At 37.5% G+C, this 23,342-nt stretch overlaps 2 protein-coding genes across 2 annotated transcripts; one reads left to right on the top strand and one right to left on the bottom strand.

The window, feature by feature from the left end:
- The first annotated feature begins 98 nt into the window (after positions 1-98).
- Positions 99-1,721, top strand: LOC140818250 (mitochondrial import inner membrane translocase subunit TIM10-like). The gene is made up of 5 exons (XM_073178159.1): positions 99-300; positions 416-468; positions 716-754; positions 912-981; positions 1,517-1,721. The coding sequence occupies exons 1-5, from the start codon at positions 256-258 to the stop codon at positions 1,565-1,567; spliced, it is 258 nt and encodes an 85-aa protein (XP_073034260.1). The 5' UTR covers positions 99-255; the 3' UTR covers positions 1,568-1,721.
- Positions 1,722-1,861: 140 nt separating this feature from the next.
- On the bottom strand, positions 1,862-5,001 carry LOC140818552 (serine/threonine-protein kinase BSK5-like). The gene is made up of 10 exons (XM_073178550.1): positions 4,684-5,001; positions 4,369-4,580; positions 4,002-4,137; positions 3,664-3,797; positions 3,472-3,577; positions 3,302-3,387; positions 2,919-3,107; positions 2,684-2,848; positions 2,468-2,581; positions 1,862-2,272 (listed from the first exon to the last, which is right to left on the bottom strand). Exons 1-10 carry the CDS (start codon positions 4,763-4,765, stop codon positions 2,030-2,032), a joined length of 1,467 nt encoding a protein of 488 aa, XP_073034651.1. The 5' UTR covers positions 4,766-5,001; the 3' UTR covers positions 1,862-2,029.
- Between the last annotated feature and the right edge of the window lie 18,341 nt (positions 5,002-23,342).

Raw genomic sequence — 23,342 nt, 5'->3', positions numbered from 1 at the left:
TTATAACAATATTATATAGATTTAAAAGGTAATAATTTGCTAATTATATCATGGACAATAAAAATGAAGTGGAGCTATTTTTCGCTCAGTCTCTTAACCCGTTAAATTAACAAAACCTTTTTTTGTGGAGATTGATGATGTTAGGTTTGGGGATTAGGGTTTAAGCATATAAACCTTTTTTCTGCTTCTCGATTGCGCCAAAATTTCCAGCAAGGCTTCTTCTTTCTTGCTTTCTGTTTCTCCTATTCAGATCTAATGGCTCCGAACAACACCGGTCCGTCTGCTATTGAGAGAGAGCAGGTATATCTCTTTAATCCTTGTTTCTCTTACTCGCACATATTAAAACGGGTTTTGTGTTGTGGGTTCTTCATATTTTTGGGATTTTAACATTCTTTTTGCGTATTGGTTTGTTTAGATCATCGGGATGATGGAAAAGGAGATGGAGTACAGGGTGGAAATGTTTAATAAGTAGGTAACTTAGCTTTTGGTGTTTGTAAAAATTCCCATGAGACTAATCTTGCACGAATGGCATTATGTATTGTTGTGTTTGGGATCAAATTATTGTTTCTCTATTAGTGGATTTTATGTATTTATTTTGTAATTTCTGCTTGACTGATACAGAACTTCTCTACATTGAATTGAGCGCATTCTTGATTTTCACTCTGCGATCTGAATCTCAATTTTGAGCTATCTGTTTGCTGTCTTTTGTGTTCAGGCTTACACACACATGTTTCAGCAAATGCGTTGAGAACAAGTATGTCTCTCAGATACCCAATCGCTCTTATTGAAATTATGTTAAATCTATGGAGTTGTATAGATCTCGAAATTTGATCAGATTACGGCAATTTATTTTGTCTCCTAGAATCATTTGAAGTAAGTGCTAAGTGGGAGAATTTTACATACATTTACAGGTACAAGGATTCTGAGCTAAACATGGGTGAAAATAGTTGCATTGATCGATGTGTTTCAAAGTATTGGCAGGTGATTGATTGGATTTCAAACCTCGGATTTGTTTGATTAATTTGTGTGACCAGTGTACAAGGATTTGTGTGTTTACGTGATCACTTTTTTTTAATAAGATTCTTGATGCATGAAGTTGTGAACAATGCAATATGATATAAATGGTGTCAGCCTTTTCTTTTAGGAGGAAATTAGAAAAATCTTACCAGATGGTGATGGACTTACGTTTTACACATCATGGTAAAGTTGGTCTATTTTTAATTTTTTATTCCATCTTTAGCAATGCAAACAATGCCAAAATCTAGAGGTATGTAAAAAAATTATAAAATTTAAGAGAAAGTAGTGGTTTATGTGAATGAGAAGCAAGATTTTTAGCACAGGGTTTTCATTTGAGTCCCTTACGAAAGGTAGTTTTTTTTATCCGTGAAAGAATTTCATATGACCCTTAATTTATGATGTGGCTAAACATATCGAATTGAATCATCGAGGTGATTTCATTTGTATTTTGAATTTCTTATGATAGAATATTTTGACTGTTTTCACATGTTCGCTGCAGGTGACAAACTTGGTCGGCCAACTGCTTGGAGATAATCGACCTCCTATGTGAAGGAGATTTTTTATCCTCGATCTTTTTGAGTTGAGATGAATTTACTAGGGTTTATATTATGTTGCAAGATTACTTGAACAAACAAAAATTGTAGTTGGAATTATTGATTTACATACTGGCAAGATGCATTGAATGAAAACCATTTGTTATTTCATTTTCTCTGGTGCTCCCTCTTATATAAAAAAATTTAGAATTTGGTCCATTTTGTTTCGGGAAAGTATAAAATTTCCCAGCAAGTGCTTTTCCCCATCATCCTGAATCATGGATCTATACCTAATAACAGAGATTTGATAATCTAGAAAAGTGGACTTTTTCATTGCATGAACTCGCAAAGCCAAGAAAAAGAGATCGAAGTTTTACAAATTCAGAAACTTAAAAACAGTCGATTTCAAATAATCATCCATAGATTGACAGTCAAAATGAGTGTGAACAAAATCAAGAAAATGGGAAAACTATACACTTTCAAATTCTGTTTCTTTTGGTTTCCAAATTTGTGGCTTCTTTAAGTGATTCTTGCGCATCATTCTCCATCCCAAGTGTAAAAAGTACAGCTGCTTGAAGGTAAAAGGCTGTAGGCCAGTTTGGTGATACCACCAGTGCTTGCATAGCATCGTGCAGAGCTTCATTAGGCATTTCACTCATCAAATAAGATAAGCTGCGTCGGGCAAAGACAGTTGGTGACACCATTGTCCCACCATCAATGAACTGCAAGAACCAACATAATTTTCATAAGTTAGATTGTTGGTTCATCACACACCTAATATGTGTGTCCGAAAAGAAAAACGGCTCAAAGGGATCTGGACGATTATAAATTAAGAGGAAGGAGAACTTCTGGTATTGAGTTGGAATAGATAAATAATGTATTGCAAATAACAAAAACAATTAAGGTACAAAACTCACTTGTGTATAGCAATCGATGGCGGTGGTAAAATCCTTAGCTCGAAAAGCAGAATCCCCAAGCTTCTTGGAATTCAAGGTCTCCTGCATTTGATTTGTCCACACTTGAAAAGATAGCTGCATTGTAACATAACCTGAATATATCAATATCCCGTGTGTGATGATACAGAATGTCAGGTGTTTATGCAAAAATAGACAAAAAAAATAAATTGTACAAACCTCGTTAGCAATTCCTTCATCGTCTTTGTATCCAGCCTTGTCCAATATCTCATGTATGGCAGTGAGATCCTTCCTCAAACATGCTTCACCCAAAGGACTTAACACCAATGGTTCACCATGGCTCGCATTTCCTTGTAGAATTCCCAACAGAACATATGAAGGAACCTGATTCATACATTCATACCAAAAATATTAACAATCAGTCAAAATAGTTGGTGATGCCTGTTTATCATACCTCGGTTTCTTTCTGAAGAGAAAGTAGAGATGCCACGAGAGACTTGGCATTCGGCCTTTCTCGTGCTTCATATTGCAAACAGCGGGTAGCTAACCGTACCAACTCAGTTCCGTCATCAGTGGAAAAGTGACCCTCCAAACAAGAATCCATCAGCATCAGAAAATTTTTTCCCCGGATCAGATCAAGTGCCTAGAAGGCAAGAAGAGTTGGAGTAATGAATTCCGGGTTTAATGAAATTGAGATTCAGCTTTAAACATACCGTCAAGAATTAGCTTAACATCTAAAATATTTCTAAGAACAGAGCCTAAAAATATAATAAAGATTGGACGAAACATATTCTTTATAGAATCTTTGCTCTTTTAAATAATGGAAATAAAACATACATGGCTTGGAGGTATGTGCTTGCCACTTAGAAGGTCTAGCAGCATGGTTCCAAAACTGTAAACTACACTTTCTGGAGTCACTCTTCCTATAAAATGGTTTAAGATCGCAAGTTTCTTAAATGGCACAAAAACATACTAATATCAGAGTAAGCATAAAGATGCATGTATACCGGTTCTCAAGTACTCTGGAGGTGTGAAAGCTAAGTTTGTGCTGTAGCTTTTGCCATCTCTACTATTCTTCATCAGGCCAAAGCAAGAGAGCCTAGGATTACCATCCTATAACAGGTATCCCAGAGTAAAACCAAGGGCAACACTAGGCGCATAATATGTAGAAAAACAAAATTATCCAAAGCACATATCACCTGATCAAACAAGACTCGGTAAGCATTAAGATCATGATATAGTGCGCGCCCTCTACTACTGCAGTACTCGAGGGCTTGGGCCAAATATAATGCCACCCTCATCCTCATTGCCCATTTCATTGGCTGGTTCTCCCCTATCCCAATTCAACCACAAGCATATATCAGAACACTTAACTACCAAGATAATAAGATACAAGGCACGGAAATGACTAATCAAATTTAATAATGCACGTCTTGTAATTAGCTCGAAAACACCACTGAATCAGCCCATAAATGATAAATGTTCTGTAAGAGAGTGCACCATTATGCCTTAAAAGTGCAATGAATATCGAGCTCACAATGAAACAAGTGCTTGGCGAGGGTGTCATTGGGCATAAACTCTGCCACCAGCAATCTCTCCTCCCCTTCGTAGCAACATCCAACTAGATTTGCCAATCGTTCACTTCTCAGGTTCCCCACTGCCTTAGCCTCATCCTTCAAGAAACAACAAAGATAAATTATGATAAAAAGAAATTGCCCATCGCACACTCAAAATTATTCTTGATCTTGATTAGAAAACTAAGACATATTTATCAGATGTTAAGTTTTCCCAAGTAAAAGACAAATATAAAAGAATATAACCTCACGAAAGGGTAGATGAACTGCGTCATTAGCTAAAGGATTAATCAAGAAGACAGCAACAAAATGTTAAAACAATATACTAACAATGAATTGGCGAGAATCAGGCCAAGCAGACTTGTTGAAGCGCTTAACAGCAATCCATCGTGTATTTTCAAGCAAGCCTTTGTAAACTACATTAGGAGCCTTCTCTCCATGTTCGGACACGATGTTATCAGGAGAAAACCCATTTGTCGCAGTTTTCAACTCCTCCCAGCTGAACTCTTTGAAGCTTGGCAGTGGATTTTTCTCCCCATTCTCTACAAAACCGAGAAAGCTCAAGTAAAAAAGACACCATTTTTCAAAAACTCACCAAAAAAAAAACCGATCAAGATTCAAATATCTTCACGAAAACAAACTAACCCAGTTCGGAGGATTCAAGAACAGATGGTTTGAGGTGAGAATGCCACCAGCAAAAAGAAAACTTCGAGCACCTCGCACCCATTTAATACGGCGAAAACAAAAATTCAGCAAAGACTGATTCTTTTCAGCCTGCAACAAGTAGTATAATCTCCAGATTTAGCATCGGGATAAGCTAGAGAGAAACATGGGATCTATGGTTTTGAGGATCCAAGAAACAGTGTTTGTCCTCAAAAAGCTTTCTCCTTTTCGCATTTGGAGAGCATTCACTATATGTTCCAATCACGGAGCTGGTATGTGTATTTGATTTTCATGTATTTTGTTGGTGTGGTGAACAGTACTCTTATATGTGTCTCATTTTTGGAAAAAAAATGAAAATAAATAGAAATAGCATTTCCCTTTTTGCTGCTTTTGCCTTTTGGCTTTCTGCTGCCTTTCCATCTTTATTTTAAAAAATTTTAATGGGTTAATTAACTCTTCTTATTTTTTTTATGATGGAACTCATAAGCAGTTTAATTGTATTGAAAAATTAACTCACACGAAAAAATATTGATAATAACCCCGAAGGAACCATGGTCATGGATCCGAGAGGAACACGGGTCATAGATCTTGGTCATGGATAATCCTAACTCGGATAACGGAAAGTTTTCAGTAGTATGTAAGGGCCTGGATAGATGGATGCTCGGGCCATCGTTTCCCCGGGCTAAGGTTGATCGGGTAAGGGCCATGATAGATGGATGTCCGGGGCATCGTTTCCCCGGGCTAAGGATGCCCGGGATCTCAGACAGATTCCAGATGATATCTCCATATCAAGGTGGCCTCGATAAAAGCAACGCACTTGAGTGCATAGGTATGGGACACCTCGACTCAGTAATCATCGTTGTCAAATCAAGGGACATAATGGATGGTCAGGAGCAGTTAGTGTCAGAAAACAGGGTATGAACAACCATCTTACCATAATTAATAAGCAAGCACAGAAAACAAGGTCATCGTTGACTTTTTATAAATATCAGGTTTGTTTAACATTAAAGGATTGGTTCATTTACATATTGCTTAAAACATTTATTACCAGATTCTCTCTAAAAAACCCTTCACAAACTTGAGCGTCGAAGTGGTCACGTCGGAGAATCTTTCAGCACCCATTAACATTCTTTCTCCTTTGAAAGTACAGGTCCAGATATCCGGGCAACCATCTCCAGCTCATCAGCCTGACCCGGTGATATCGTCCACAAAACTCTTACCCGATTCACTCGATCATCATTTTTCGCACCGTCTGTGGGAAATCTCGATTTAAGACGTTGATCATGGTTTCTACAAGAAAATCCACGATAAGGGATAATGCCGGGAAAAAGTCATCTTACTCGGAATTCCTTAGGAAAAACAGCTTACTAAATCAATAGCAACTCACTCAAATCATAGCAGCAGCTATTCAGAAGGCTGTAGCGGAAAAAATATACCCCCTGTGACAACCAGGCACAACGCAAAGAGGGGGCAGGAGACAAGTCTCCCCATCCAGGAAAAAAAAATGAAGAGGCAGAAATTTCGCCAAAATGCTCTAAGGCCCCCACTATGGCCGAGGAGCTAGAAGACTCAAGAAAAAAGGTTAAGAAGCTGGAGGGGCAAGCGAGATCTTCATGTGTTCCCCGTCCAGCCAAGATGATGCCCTTTCTCTACCCACATTATCAATGAGCCCTTGCCCGCCCATTTCAAGTCGACAAACATCAGGGAGTATGATGGCGGTTCTGATCCAGAGGAACACTTGACTCGATTCGAGAATATGGTCATGTTGCACTGTTATAGCGATGAGATTAAGTGTAAGAAATTTTTAACCACGTTGGTAGATTCTGCTCAACGATGGTTCAACAGATTGGAGCCTCGGAGTATACAGAGTTTTGAAGATTTCAAGGTAGTCTTTTTGCATCATTTCAGTAGCAATAAAAGGTACAAGAAGACTGATTACAGTCTGTTTGAAGTCAAGTAGGGCCGACATGAATCACTGCAGACTTACATCCACAAGTTTAACACGGCCACACCGGAAGTACCATCCTATCCCCCCGAGACGAAAACTACTGCCTTCACACAAGAGCTGCAAGAAGGTGATTTTTTCAGGTAATAAAAAGATTACCCCGGGACTTTGATTAGTTTTTGTCCCAGGCGGAGAAATACATCAAGGCGCAGAAGCAAAAGAGGGAGGCTGGAAGAAGAGAAAGAGGCGAGAAGTCGAGGAGGCCAGAGGAGCGGTACTCTAAAAGAAGTTATCTGGACCGTTTCTCTCATTACGCCCCATGAAGAATTCAAAGAACCAGGATGTTCATCTTTATGATGAGAAGGAGGCTGATTTTCCAATGCATCTGCCTCCCTCTGCTCAAGGAGTTGGTAAGAAATTTTGTCCATTCCATAAACAGGGTCATCACGACACTAGCGAATGCATGCAACTAAAGAGGGGATACTCTCGGACAAATTCTGAAGAAACCAAACCAGCACCTAAAAAAGTTAGGGGACCCCCCTGGGTGCCTCAGAGCTCAGGGCCTACCTTTCCAGACCGGGCTCCAAGTTCCAGACCGATCTTGGATACTAGAGACAGGCCTCCTACATCAGGAAGAGCCTAGGAGGATAAATATTGGAGTAAATCTCCCACCTTGGGGGTGATAAAAATGATCTTAGGAGGATCTACAGACAGGGACTCCAACAGGGCGAGGAAAGCTTGGAGCCGAAGAGAAATTTTGGGAGTAGACAACTCCAAAAGAGAGGAGGAGCCCACTATTAGCTTTGGGCCCCAGGATTAAAAGAGCATCTGTCTACCTCATAATGATGCTCTGGTCATCCATGCTAAGATTGCCAACTAAGACATCAAAAGGGTGTTTTTCGATTCAAGTAACTCGGTCAATGTTTTATTTCAGGAGGCTCTGGATCAGATGGATATGAAGAATCACAGTTTGGAGCCCGTGGAGTCAGCACTCTTTGGGTTTTCCGGTCACACAGTCCACTCCCAAGGAGAAATCATACCCATAACTATGTGATCCGGGGAACTAAGGAAGTCAGTAATGACCATTTTCACTGTGGTCAATGCGCCATCCTCTTACAATGTTATACTAGGGAGGCCGGCCATGAATGCCTTCAAAGCAGTGGCTTCCACCTATCATCATAAGATAAAGTTCCAAATGAAGGGAAAGATATGGGAAGTGCGAGGTGATCACCCTTCTTCTCGAAAGTGTTATGCAGAGACAGTCCGAATTGAGAAGAAGAAGGCCAGGAGGGGTGGTGTGTGGGGACCCGGACGCTAATTTACGTCTTAATCAGTATTAAGATCAAATATAACAATTAAGAAAAGTGGGACTAAAAATTTTCTTTTTAAATTATAAATGCGAAAACGTAATGTATTCTGTATAATATACATGACAATATAAAAGTACAAATCATGTACTACATGTCTCTATCTCAACTAGGTTCAACGACTATACATCCAGTGCTGAATCATATTTTGCTTATGGGCCTGGATCTCCACGCTAACTAAAATCTCTCATCCTCTTCCTGATCCTGATCCTGATCCTGATCCTGTCCCGCCTGTTGTCATGCAAACATACAAACAAGACAACAGCCGGATAACTCCAATGAGAATTACATGCCCAGTATAAATCATGTATACATGCATTTCATATAAAAAAAATAAAAAAGCATGAAATAGATATTCATAACATGTATCACAATCAGAAACATGAATCAATACAAACTCTAAATCACACTCCGTGATTCTTAGACTCTGACTCGACTCATCCTAATCTAGGGATCCCGACCTGAATAAGAACATACACCCACCTACACTCCCGATCGGGGTGGTGGTACGTTCTTATTCACGGACTTTGGCCCTTTCCATATCGAATATCAGTAATAGAAGAAACTCCAATTCTATCCACTTCGATATGACCAAACATCCGATGTATTGACCTATCCGTCACAGACTTTGGCATTTTCGCCAAATCACTATCATGTGACAATGTGCAATGTGCCAATGACGATTCCATCACTATCAGGCACCCATGTCACGAGCTCAATCGTCTACGACTAGGCATATCCGTCTATGACTCAATACATAAATCAATAGATCAAGATATCTATCTCATTCAATTGCAAATATCAATGCAATAAGATAAAGTATGTGATTTTGGGAAACTCAAGTCAAATCAAACTCGAGTTGTGCAATCACGCATCAACATCAATTTATACCTTTCTTTTCTCGGTCTGACGAAGTCGAAGTGTCGAAGTCAAATCTGTCCATATCCAATCTGAAGTGACAATGAGCCCGTTTGGTATCAAAAGTTTTTTGATTAAAAAAGTGTTTTTTTAAGTTGGCTTTTAAAAGTGTTTTTTTAAGTAAAAGTTGTGTTGATATTGTGTTTGGATGAATAGATAAAAAGCACTTTTTAAATTAATAAATGTGTTTGGATACATATCATTAAAGTGCTTTTTTAACTCATTAATTTATATATATATATATATTTTATAACGGATTTCTAAACAAATGTGATGTATAAATATAAATAATTAAATCCATACCAAAACAATAAAATATTGAAATCTTAAAAACCATAAAAACAATTGTTAATAACAATGGTTAATATTTACATTCTACTTTAATTTATTTAAATAAAAACTAATAGTTTAATGTCGATCTTGTATTGGCAGTGAATTTCTTATGTCATCTCTCAATTCTTTCATTTCCGTAATATTTTCTTGTGTTGGCTCTTGCCATCTCATACCTCTGTCACGGACATAAACATTTTCACCATCTTGCTCGATTTCTTGTAAATCATCAATATTTTCGAGTTGTTCAAGAATATCTCCAGCCGCATCATATCGCCTTATGATATTGTGTAAAGCAAAACATGCCAATATAATTTTAAATTGAGTATCTAGACAAAATGTGGGCATATTTTGTAATACCTTCCATCGTGCTTTGCACACTCCAAATGTTCTTTCAATAACCATCCTTAAATTGGAATGATGATAATTAAATACTTCGTTTTTTGATCTGAACTTTGGAGCCAATCGAAATTGAGGTAAATGATATCTAGTATCTTTATACGGTCCCATAAAGCCTTTGAAAGTAGGATAACCTGCATCAACTAAATAATATTTAACTGCAAAAAATAAGAGTTAAAGTGTAAATATTTATCTAACAATTATTTAAAAAAACATATAAGATATATTAATATCAAACCTTCAGGTGGGAGTGGAAAATGCAATCTCTCTCTGAGTATATCTAGGTAATTGACTTGGATTTGATAATCCTCGTTTAGGAGCTAACTTCGAATACATTCTATATTCAAAAAATAAAACATAAAAAAACAATAGGGAGTGTAGATTCTGCGGCAAAAAGAAAGCAGAAAAAAATGAACGAACAAAAACCTCGACGAGAAAAAAATATTGTACCTTGTAGAAGAATGGAGAAAAGATTGAGAGGAGACTACTGGTGGATGTTTTTTTAGGTTACTGAAAAAGCTAGTGGAAAAAGCTCTAAAATAGGGCTTTTGAAAAAGCTCTAATTTCAACTTAAATAAGTGCTTTTTTAAGCACTAGAAGCCCACCCAAACAAGTTAAAAATTAAAAAAGCACTTTTTTTAAGCCGGACGATTACTGTTAGTATTTGAAGCCGGACGATGACTGTTAGTATTTTTTAAACTGATTCAGAAGAAAATGGAAACAACTCAGAATAAATAGATTAAATATGCTAACGTCGGACGATGACTGTTAGTATTTGAAGCCGAAGATTGAATATATCTTGGACTGGGATTAACAGATAATGATATTGATTGTTATGAGTTGTTGATTGGTAATACGGATGTTGTATAGCCATTGTTCTGAAATTGAGTCTATCACGAGTGATTTCGTTGATATAAGATTATTGTAGTTTCTGTATGTCCCCTTTTTATATATCTGATTGGAGACATGATATGATTATCTGTATTATACGAGTGGATTGTGGTGATTTCGAGGACGAAATCATATCTTAGAGGGGGAGAAATGTAATGTCCGAGATTTAATTACCGTAATCAGACGTTGATTAATTGTCAGAATTGTGATTAGCAAATATCACAGGAACCAAATAAGACATGAGAGGTGAAGCCGGGCGTCGGTATATTATAAGCTAAGATGTTGGACAGAACATCTGGCGCCCGAGCGGTAGAAAAGAACCGCCCGGGCGCCAATGCACCATAAATGGGAAAGTTGGACAGAAAGTCTGGCGCCCGAGCGGTAGGAAGTTACCGCCCGAGCGCCAGCGTTGGATAAAATGATATCGGGGCAGTGTGGTTCGCGCCCGAGCGGCACATTTCAACCGCCCGAGCGCGATTGTTTAAATGGGCGAGGGCCGAGAGTTCCTCGCCCGAGCGGAAACTCTTGTCCGCCCGAGCGCGAGATGTGCCGCGTGAAGGAACGGGCCACGTTTCTTGATGCATGCAAGTTGAGTGTGTATATATATATATATACACGAATCTTCCTTCAGAAATCAGAAAAAGAAACGAGGAGGAAGCTTTTATATCCTTACGCATTTTTATTTCAATCTGTCCGTCAGATTTTGAATCTGAGTACAGTACCGAGTTCCTATCAACGTAGGCTTCAACTGGACGTAAGTTTTGCTACGTTTTGATATGTTTTGAAATTATACTATTTTCAGAATTGAATAAGATTCATATATGATGTTCTTGGCATGTTAGACATCATAGAATCGAAGTCAGATTGAGAAACAGACTGATTATGGAATTGTTATGATTTTTTGGAATCGATTTGACTGAGAATTCATAGGTATTGTTAATGAGATTATGACTGGTATTGATACTGATTACGAAGTCTGGTATTATATCTGTGATGTTTGGATTGACGGGGTTATCGAAACTGTATTGTTATATCGTCGAAACATCAGTTAATTGATATTGATCAGATTCAGTAGTGATTTCAATTATATCGTGATATCGTCGATATGAATTGGATTGTATCTCAATTGACATTGATCAGATTATGTGTTTTGATTTGAGTATTGATCAGAACAGGTATTGAATTGAGTTCTGTATTGATATTATATCTGTTCGATATTGTTATTACCAGATTGGGAATGGACCGAGATAGAGTCGGGACTTCTTCTTCTTCTGAGCGAGAAGATAAAGGTGTAAATTAATGTTGAGTTGGGATTGCACAACTCGAGTGAGGTTTGACTCGAGTTTCCCTAAATCACATACTTTATTTTATTGCATTGACATTTGCAGTGAATTGACTGATGCACTTGTTTTCTTGAATTATAGATGACAGGTGTTAGACGAGTAATCTTGTGACAGAAGTGCCTGATAGTGGTGGTATCGCCACGGGCACATTGCACGAAGTCTCAAGATAGGATATGAGCGATAGAGCTACAGTCCATGACGGTTAGGTCAGGACACCGGATGTTTGGTTATATCGAGTAAATAGAATTGGAATTCTTCTATTACGGAAATTCAATATAGGAACACCGTAATTGGTTATATCGTAATTCGATATAGGAACACCATAATTGGTTATATCGTAATTCGATATAGAAACACTATATTTGGTTATATCGAGTAATGGAATCATTGTTCCTTCTATTACGAAATTCGATATAGGAATACCACATTTGGAAACCGGGATCCCTAGGCTAGGATTGAATCTAGTCTAAAACGTAGAGTCACGAGTTTGAGTGACAGTTATATCGATTGATATTGATGGATGTTGAATTATGTTCCTGATATTGGTACATGCTTAGAATATGAATTATTCTTGTTATTGATTCATATCATGATTTTGATATAGGATATGATTTGCTGTTTTATGCTTTTAAATTGTTTATATGATTGCATGTATACATGATTTATACTGGGATATTTATATCTCACCGGAGCTATCCGGCTGTTGTCTTGTTTGTATGTGTGGATGGCAACAGGTATGATAAAAGCGGGGTCAGGACGAGAACGAGGCTGGATTAGATAGCGTGGAGATCCGGGCTTCAGAAGCAACTTAGGATTCAGCACTGACCTGTAGTTGAACCTAGTTGGAGTATTGTAGATAATACAATAATTGTAGGTTATGTGTAATATGTAATTTGAATTTAATTACATTACGTTTCCGCTTTGTATTTTGAAAAAAAAAAATTTAGACCCTGTTCATTATACTTGATTATTTATTCCTAAAGACGATTAAGGAATGAATTAACGTCCGGGTCCCCACATATAATCAATTATTTCAAAATATTCGGCTGTAGATGCTTTATTCACGATAATGGTAAAAATTACTTAAAAACATTTGATGCCAAATCTTCAGAAGGAATATTCCTTGGATATTCATCAGTTAGTATAGCTTATAGAGTCTTTAATAAGAAAACTTTAAATGTTGAAGAATCTGCGCATGTTGATTTTGATGAAACTGTACTAACTGATAAGCCAACTGATCAAGTTGAGCTAGTTGATCGATTTACAGATATCAGTTTGGAAGATGATGACAAAGAAGAAAGTCATAACAATCAAGACATCTTTCAAACACCAGAACCGGAAATATTGGATCAATTAAATGAGCAGGAAGTCAATGATGACAATCAGTTATTAAAGCAAACTGATAACATTCAAATACCAGCTGACGAGGCATCAACTGAAGCTGAAAATTGCATTCAGTTACCAACTGAAGCAGTTGCTGATGAAACAAATGCAGAGTACATATGGAGAAAATCACATCTACCACATCTGGTAAGAGGAAATCCATCTGATCCAGTAAGAACTCGCAATCAAATGTTAAATTTATTTATTCATTCAGCCTTTGTTTCACAACTGGAACCAAAGAAAATTGATGAAGCTCTTGCTGATCCTAACTGGGTAAATGCTACGCAAGAAGAGCTGAATCAGTTCACTCACAATAATGTCTGGAACTTAGTTCCAAGACCAACTTCAAAAACCATTATAGGTACAAAATGGGTGTACAGGAATAAACTAAACGAGGACGGTTCAGTTATACGCAACAAAGCAAGACTAGTAGCACAAGGATATAAGCAAGAAGAAGGAATTGACTACGATGAGACATATGCTCCAGTTGCAAGATTGGAAGCAATCAGAATATTTCTTGCTTACGCATCTCACAAAAACTTCAAAGTTTACCAGATGGATGTGAAGAGTGCATTCCTAAACGGTCAGTTACAAGAAGAAGTATATGTTGAACAACCTCCAGGTTTTGTAAATCATAAACTTCCTGATCATGTATACTATTTGAACAAAGCATTATATGGTCTTAAACAAGCTCTCAGGGCTTGGTACGAAACTCTTTCAAAATTCCTAACTGATCATGACTTTTCAGTCGGATCAGTTGATAAGACCTTGTTCAAATTCACTAAAAATAATCAGATTCTATTAGTTCAAATTTATGTTGATGATATAATTTTTGGGTCAACTAACCCCAAATTGTGCGAAAATTTTGCTAAGTTAATGCAGGATAAGTTTGAAATGAGTATGATGGGTGAACTGACATTCTTTCTTGGACTGCAAGTGAAGCAACTGGAAACTGGTATATTCATTAGTCAAACAAAATATACAAAGGAGCTGCTAAAGAAATTTGGTATCGAATCATGTTCAGCCGCAACAACTCCCATGAGCTCATCAGTTCAACTAGACACTGACGAAGGTGGAATATCAGTAGAAGCGACATTATACAGAGGGTTAATAGGTTTATTGTTAAACCTAACAGCCAGTCGCCCTGATATTGTTTTTGCTGTCTGTATGTGTGCCAGATTTCAAGCAAACCCTAAGCAATCACATTTCTCAGCTGCTAAAAGAATTCTGAGATATCTTAAGGACACACAAAATGTTGGGCTATGGTATTCCAAAGACTCCACCTTCAATTTAGTTGGATACTCAGATGCAGATTATGCAGGATGTAAGCTTGATCGCAAAAGTACTAATGGATCTTGTCAGTTCTTAGGAGATAGACTGATCTCTTGGTTCAGCAAGAAGCAGACATCCATAGCTACCTCAACAACAGAAGCAGAATATCTTGCTGCTGGTAGCTGTTGTGCACAACTGATCTGGATTCAGCAACAACTGAAGGATTATGGAGTAACAAAAACTGAATCGCCCATATTTTGTGATAATACCAGCACAATTGCCATCACTTGCAATCCAGTTCTTCACTCAAGGACCAAGCATATAGATGTCAGGCATCACTTCATCAGGGATCATGCGTTAAAGAAGGATATTCGACTAGAATATATTTCAACTGAGCAGCAAGCAGCTGACATCTTCACAAAACCATTACCTGAGGCTAAGTTTTCTTATTTTCGAAATATTCTTGGTTTAATTGATTTATCTTAGAAATTATTAGTAATATTGCTTCACTAACAGAATTATACAAAGAAAAAAAGAACACAACAAATTAAAATTAACACTTCATTAAGAATACCAACGTTCCCATTTTACAAAAGATATCATGGCATCAACTGAATCTAGCCACGCCATAACCCAATCATTTAACTCATAAATTCGAACTCTAGCAAATGCTCTAGATTTCGAAATCTTATCAACAACATGCCACTCCTTCCATAGCATCTCCTCCAAAAGACATTTGTCTTCAACCAAATCCCTAACATGTCTAACTTCAAAACGCTCAAGGTACTTCAGTGCTCTTGCCTCCTGAGCACGAGTAGGAATAGCACCACTGTCACTCACCCTCTTCAACTCATGAATCTTTTCCCATGTTGATAACACCTTCTGAAAGACATAAATCTCCATCTTTCTCTTGATATTTGTCAAACGAGGGGTTGACTGCTCAGTAACATGAACATGAGAGCTGCTGCATGCATCAGAATCAGACATATTGAAATATTTTTGAACTGATGTTGCATCACATCTTTATCACTATCATCATATTTATAGGAAAATAATGTTGGAAAAACTGAAGAGTCTCACGACAATTAATGTGTCTTTCACATTTACCAAGGATTTTAAGTTGTCAGTAGTTCATAGTCAACTGACACCAGTTCGAATTCTGTTAATAATTGTTTAAATAGTCCCAGTTCATGACAGTTAGTTTCTGATCAGTTTATGTCACAACTGGTAAAATATATCACTTGCAGAAAAACAGAGTTAAAATCATATAAATATTTCATTACTTATAAATGTTTGTCTGGATTACATCATCATACATATTCTCCACAACAATTATCAAAAATTTCAGCCAAACAGATAAAGAAGAAGGAGCAGTCATGAGAAAGCTGTGAGAATGAGCTATGCGCCTCAAGATCTTCAATTCCTTGCGGAGCATCAGCTGATACATGTGACCATCCTTGAAGACGTCCAACCACACAGCAATATTCAAGTGTTCTCGCACTTGATTCAGTTCTGCTACCAATTCAGGAGTAGTGGCCTCCCCAGAATTGTACAAGAGCTCAAGCTCCTGCAATCGCTCCCAGTAATGCAAACTTTTATAGAAGACTTCGTCTTCAATCTCAGCCTTTCTGGCCTCTACAGAAAAGGGAGAAAGACTTGAGTCACCAGTATCAGACATCTTTGAATATTTTGAATGATATGTTTCAAAACTAACTGAGTGATTTCTATTTATAGGAGAATATCAAGAAAGCTAAAGAGTCATCAATGGTTCAGCAAGACCAATAACTTCTCGCACTCTTAAAATTATTTTATAGCACTATTTTAATTACGTTATGCACCAATTTAGGGGGAATATTAATTTTAAAAGGTTAACTTAGAAGACAGTTGTTTGTAACTTCTCAACTGAAATGAATCAGTTTCCCAACTGATCGTTCAGTTGGATTGTTTACAAATCTTCTCACATACGTTAACCAATTAAAATTTATTATATTCTAAATCAATTGACGTGACTGCAGATTGACGACGTGGCTTACTCTAAAACCGCTAATCTTTATACACACGATTACAGCACACGTACACCTATTTTTTATTCAAAATTTTCATGGACTGACACGTGTCCAGAATTTGAACAGTCACGCTCAAATGTACTATGCCCACTTCAATTCAGTTCTTCTCCTTCACGCATACAATCAGTTCTAAGAGCATACTAATTTCCAAAGCTTATTTTCTACGAATTTCAGATTATCTTACCTTCCGAAATGGCTAATCAGATCCCTGCTCACGTGATGAATGCCATGGCAATCGATTTTGACTCATTCTTATCCATTCAAGAAGATGATATAAAAAATGTCTTTCTGAAGATTGAATCTGCTGGACTCAGGATGTTCTTGGGACAATCTTCACAAGAAATATACTCTAAGGAAGTTAATGAATTCTATCTGAAAGGGTATGTTACTGTTGAAGGAAACATCGCTGTCACTATCAATGATCAGTTGTTGATCTTATCTGAAAAAAACTTTGGAGAAATATTTTCCTTGCCGACTGATGGATATGTCAGTTTCTCTGAAGTTAAAACATTTGATATTGAGCAAATGCAATCCTCATTATCTGCTGATGGGCGGAAAATCAAAGTCTCCGACCCAAAGAAAGAACTGAAACCAGAAATTCAGTTGTTGGCTGATATTGTAGCAAAAGGAATTCTAGCCAAAGCTGGCTCATATGCAGTTCTCACTCTTGAGAAATTCCAGGTGATGACAATCATCATGGGTGAGAAGAAAGCCAACTGGAGGTACATTATTTTCAGCATTCTAAAGAATATGCTTCAATCAACAAAACAGTCCAGGGGGTTTGCTATTCCAAGCAGTTATATTCTGAAACTCAAAGGACTGGTAGCTAACAATGCCGAAAAATTCTCCAAATTCAAGATATTCACTGCCAAGAATATATTGCCACCAAAAACCAAGATGGATCTCTCGCCTAAACAATTCGTAAAAGTCAAGAAGGAGATTGGGATACAGCAAGCTGCTCCTAAATCAGTCAAAAAAGCCAAGACGCTGGCCCAACTGAAGGCTACAAAGCGAAAACTGATTCTCAGTGAAACAGATTCTGAGAAAACTCCATCTCCCAAACTTATCAAGAAACCGAGAACACAAAGAACCAAAACAATATCTGCAGTGGAACCAACCACTACTGAGAAACTATCTCACTCAGCTGCTGAAACACCTATTCAAGCTATTCCATTGCAGGTCATCCCTCCTGATGATACAATTCCAACTGAAAAGATACCCACGAGAGTAAAAGCTCCCTTCACTAGTGTAAATCAACCCACTATTTTACCTCAAGCTAGACCAAAAGGCGTCACATTGAAGGAACAGCGGAGTCTACAAAATCTGGCTTACAAATTCCTCATATTCTAACCACGGAGAAGGGAAAAGGCAAGCTTGAGGAGGAACCAAGGCCATCTCACTCCATTCAAACTCATATCGATCTAATTTGGGAAAAGGTAAATACATTTGCCATATCAAAACTCACAGCCTTTGACCGTTGGAAAAGCTTCAGGACCGAAATTTTTGCCAAGAAACTGAAGCACAAATCCAAATTGAAGATGTTTATTAAACTAGAAAAGATAGTTTTGAGGGTAGTTAAAGCTGCTACCATTCTTCAAGCACTGGAAAGGAGACAGTATTTCTTTGATCAAATACGGGCTAATCAACTGACTAAGATGGTTAGACAGTTGAAAGAAAACTACAACCCCACAGGGCCAACTGCATATCAAGATAGAGTTGTGTTCACTCAACTGGATGCAGATCTTAGTGGTCTACAAAGGGAAATAAGGTTTTGGGAACAAGATCAAGAAATTGTTTTTCCAGAAAAATATTCAGGAACAGAGGAATACAAATCTTCATCACCTCAGAAGAATGAATTTTCTGAAGAACTCATTGCTGAAAAATCAGCCCAAGAGGTTCCACAAACAACAGCCGGGGATCAACATTTGTACTCTGAGACTGAACTTACCTTCGCAAATATCGATGAAATCATTCAGTCAGTTGCTCAGGAAGCTCAAACTGAAGCACATAATCTTGAATCAGTTGATCCTCTGACTGAACAAAAAGAACAAGAAGTTCTGGTTACATCTGAAGACCCAGTTCAAACTTTTATTGCTGAAGAACATATTAAATTCTCTGATAATGCAGAACCAACTCAATTTTTTGTTGATCCAGAAACAGTTCAGCAAGTAACATCTGAAACTGAAGAGGAAACTAAAGTGCACACTCAGAACCAAGAGGAAACATTCACTAAATCTGTGGAAGAGCAAGTGCCAGATCAGGAAGATATATGAGTCAAGTCTCCTGAAATCTCAAATTCAGAAGCACTGTTCAATGAAATCAACACCATCAAGACAAATATGAATCAAATAATGGATGCCATCAAATCCATTCAGTCAACCCAATACTATCATTCTGTAAAGCTGAATGGATCCGAAGATTTTGTTTTTGCAAAGCTGAAGAATATTCAAGAAGTTGTAACTGAACTTTCAGTTGCCATAGAACACAAGCCGAACAAAGCAACAACTGCTGCTCTTTTCGTTGCTCAAGATGTGATCAATCAACGAGTTGAAAGACTAGAAACATCTGTTGCAAACAAAATAGACTCACTGCAAACCTCTGTTCTTACTGCCATCTCCAGTATTTCAGACGATGTCGGCATCTTATCTACTGAAGTTCGACAATTATCTCTTGACATGGCTCAGTTTGACAAAAAGGGGGAAGTGTAGTATGACTCAGATTTAGCAGTTCATTTTGAGACAGTTTTTGAGAAGCATTCTATAAAAGTTCAATCCTTCAGTTAATATATGCTTAATTTTGTCAAACACCAAAAAAGGGGAAATTGTTGGAAACCAAATTTCGGAGTTTGACAAACTGAAGAAATTAACTGAACTATGAGAGAACTGAACATTTAACAACTTAAAGCAGCTGAACAAATGAAGAAAACTGATCAGATGGAAACCGATCAGTTAATACACTCAGCCGCAAACATATCTCAACTGAATGGTTCTCGGGAAAGAACAATCAACCGAAAAAAGGACATAGTAAACAGCAAATGAATATGGAAAGCCACACCTCAATCATTACAGCATAGAACAACGTATTTCAGCTATTGCAATTAAGACGCCTTATGACAATCAATGAAGAGAACATTGCCCAATAAATTATGAAGTGGCAATCAACGGATACTAGAATTCAAATTTATATCGAAGTGACCGTTGAAAGAGAAGTATAAATATGACTGAAGAACAGCAGAAGAAGAAGAGACGATTACTCAATCTTAAGCTTGCTGTTACTCTGTCAAAATCTTAGCTCACTTTCATTTGAATTACTTGTAGCAATCAAGGCTACAATCTGAGCTTGTTAGCACTCTCTAAAATCTGTTAGATTCAATTGTGCTAATATCAGTTACGTACTGAGAATATTGTGTAGAACTAAGAGTTTCAGTTTTGGCAGTTGTAAGTCCAAACTGAAGTGGGTCTGTACAAGTGTTGTATTTGATCAAAGTCTTTTAGTATATATCCTATCCTTGCGATAGAAGGGGTGACGTAGGAGTAATTAAATTCTCCGAACATCCAGAAACAACTCTTGCATATTTCTTTCAGTTTCGTATTCTATCTCTCAATCAATTACTTTCCGCAACTACTCCAGTTTAACTGATTGTTATTGACCAACAAGATTCCGAGATTCAGTTTGTCACTAAACTGAACTCAAGTATCGTTAAAGAACAAATTTTAAGTGTGAGTGTTTATTCAACACCCCCTTCTAAACACTCTTGTTACGACAACCGATCCTATCACAACTCTAAGCATATTCTCCAAAATCCGGATAATCCACTCTGACTGTCTGTCAGTCGGTGAATGATATGCAGTACTCAGATATAATCTTGTACCCAACTCTTGTTGTACACTCTGACAAACTTGCAAAGTCAACCAAAATCATGGTCTGATATAATCAACTCTCGTCACTCTGTGTAATCTAACCACCTCTTGACAAAAATCTCAGTAATCTCGCCATATCTGAACGTCTTCATGTACGAACTAGAATCCACAGACTTGATCCATCTGTCATTCTTAACTCAAATAAATGCTCAATTTCGAGAGAAATTCCGTAGTTTCATCACGATAACCCTGGAAATGTGATCCATTTCCATTTAGGACTCGATAATTTATATAACCAATCTCCTGGTTTCATTCTTTCTGTCTTCATCGGTCGGAAATTCAGACATTTCAATACAAATTCTGCCACAACTAGTTTCATCTGTTTCCCTAAAATCTGTCTTTTCAAATTATCATACATTTTTCTATCATCAGAATAAATGTTGAATCAAAAATTGTGCATTTCTGATAATACTTGTCGTTTCACATCCGGAAAAAAAATTGGCACAACAATTCAGTTATTCATATGCAGTACAGTATCACATACCTGATATCTGATTGATACTATGCCCTAATCATCGAAATCAAGTTCTGAACATTTTGAACTGCTTTAAATCTCGAAATCAGTTCTGGTTCAACTCGCACTGTATATAGTCTCAACACTATACAATCTGTATCAAGTATTAATTCAGTAAAACAGAAATTTCAAATTAAATTCAAAACATCAGTCATCGATTATAGCCTGCTAAACTCAAAGGACTGTAAATCTCTGACACTGATGTCGATCTCGGTCAACTGATCGCGGTCTCAACTGTGCTAGAATCAATCGGTATACTATCTTCGAATATCAGCAACCCTCAATACAATATGTCTCAGTCAAAATTGACAATTCAATAGTTTTTGTGTACCACTTTCCAGTTCTCAGAATATTCAATACAGTACTCAGATATTTAACAAAATGAGTCATATTCTTCGAATATACCAGAATATCATAGATCAACAAATCAGAAAATCATCAAAATATTCTAAACACAGAGTTTATCAACTCATAAACATAACTGAAGCATCCCAAAGAGAAACATTCACTCCGATGTAACTCTCAGGCCGTAAATTCTTTAACTGACTTTCAATTCTTTCTATTCAATCAGTATCATTCGGCACGAAGTTCTAGAAATAATAACAGTACCTGATAACGAGTCAAGGCTGAAATCAATCTTCCTGATTAAAGGCAAACTTGGAAGCTCATCTGGGACGACTTTAGCAACGCTCTTGTCACTGGCAAATCAGTCGATGATACGCTCCATCTCAGTAAATCTACTGAATACATAAGGAATCAATCCGTTCCTTTCGATAATCATCGAATCATGAACATCACCTATATCAAAGGTATTCTAAATCCAGAATCCTTACCGTACAATGTTCATTCTTCGGCCATTTCAGGTCCGAATCTTACCATTTCCTGGAAATAGTCTGCGATAGCTCTGTACTTGGCCAATACATCAATATCAATAATGCAGTCAGAATCAGATAAACCCAGTAAAACACAAGCTAACTCAATCTCATTCTTATCCTACTGCAGTATCCAATGTCTCACAGAATTCACTAATATCAAACCTCTTTCCCAACAGGTAAGGAGATAACTACTGCAGTAAATACGAACTCAACAGATAAAGCATATATCAATGCAATTCATTCAGAAATCATATACAGGATGTACTAATATTTCTCAATATATATACGCAGAATAATCATAAAAGATCAATTACCTGCCACTATATCATCAAGTGCATCCTGGGTCTGCTCTTTGGTTACTACAACCACTCTGGCTTCCTGCTGACCCTGGTTGGGACTGAGTGGAGGGTGGTTGGAAAGAGCGAACAACAGAAGATGATCTATCGATCTGAGTCACTGATCCAGATGACTCTGCTCCCTGGAGTCTTCGGGAACCTCTCTGTGGACAAACTCTAGCAAAGTGTCCTTGCTGTTTGAAAATGTTGCAACTACCATACACTCCTTGGCATTGCTCTGTGAGATGTCTTCTTCCACAGGTTCTACAATAGACCCCGGTATAACTCGGGTTAGAAATACTGGAGCTAGATGAACCGCTCCCTAACTTCTTGAACTGCTTCTTTCGAGCTTTCAACTGTTCTTTCTTCCCAATACTACTACTACCTACCTCAATTTCAAAGGGGATAGCAGGAATTGGACTGGAGATTGTTGTTGTTTCTGAGATTAGATCACATACAGCCTTTCTTGTTGTCGAATCAAACTTGCCTCGGCTCTCTTTACTCTATTCAAGGCGTCAGCAAAAGTATAGGGTCGCTCCACATTTACCAATGCAAATATTCCAGGATTCATCCATTAATAAACTGGTCAGTTACAACTTCATCATTTCCAGCCACGTGAGGTGCAAAACGTAGTAAATTAGAGAATTTAGCAACATATTCTTCAATGTTTAACTGACCCTGTTTCAAATTTTCAAACTCTGCCCTCTTGTCCTCTCTGTACGAACCTGGGAAGAACCTTTTATAGAATTCAACTTTAAAGATTTTCCACGTAATCACTGTACCATGATGTTCTAGGGCTTCTTTGGTTGCGATCCACCAACTCTTTGCGACTTCCCGTAATTGGTGCCCAATCAGTTTAACTCTCCGTTCATCTGGGTAATCGAGTGAATCAAATAGCATCTCGATATCGTCGAGCCAACTCTCACAATCACTCGTCGTCTCAATACCCCTCAGAATCGGCGGTTGAAATGACTGAAACCTCATCAGCTGTGTTTCCATCAGAGTTTCGAACACATCCATCTGATTAGTCACCCTACTTCTTCGTTCTGGAATTCTTTGAGGAGGTATATTTGGTGATCACAA

The sequence above is a fragment of the Primulina eburnea genome, chromosome 17, assembly GCF_022965805.1.
Source record: "Primulina eburnea isolate SZY01 chromosome 17, ASM2296580v1, whole genome shotgun sequence".
NCBI classification, from domain to species: Eukaryota; Viridiplantae; Streptophyta; class Magnoliopsida; order Lamiales; family Gesneriaceae; genus Primulina; species Primulina eburnea.
Note: the sequence above shows the minus strand (reverse complement) of the source record. Positions and strands in the feature narration are given on the sequence as shown.

What these genes read in the sequence shown, in the direction of transcription:
- LOC140818250 (XM_073178159.1), top strand. Translation starts at nt 256, where the DNA reads ATGGCTCCGAACAACACCGGTCCGTCTGCTATTGAGAGAGAGCAG. An exon ending in CTGCTATTGAGAGAGAGCAG is followed by an intron (nt 301 to 415) that starts GTATATCTCTTT and finishes TGGTTTGTTTAG; the next exon opens with ATCATCGGGATGATGGAAAA. An exon ending in AGCAAATGCGTTGAGAACAA is followed by an intron (nt 755 to 911) that starts GTATGTCTCTCA and finishes ATACATTTACAG; the next exon opens with GTACAAGGATTCTGAGCTAA.
- LOC140818552 (XM_073178550.1), bottom strand. Translation starts at nt 4,765, where the DNA reads ATGGGTGCGAGGTGCTCGAAGTTTTCTTTTTGCTGGTGGCATTCTCAC. An exon ending in ACCGAGTCTTGTTTGATCAG is followed by an intron (nt 3,578 to 3,663) that starts GTGATATGTGCT and finishes TACCTGTTATAG; the next exon opens with GATGGTAATCCTAGGCTCTC. An exon ending in TCCAGAGTACTTGAGAACCG is followed by an intron (nt 3,388 to 3,471) that starts GTATACATGCAT and finishes ACCATTTTATAG; the next exon opens with GAAGAGTGACTCCAGAAAGT.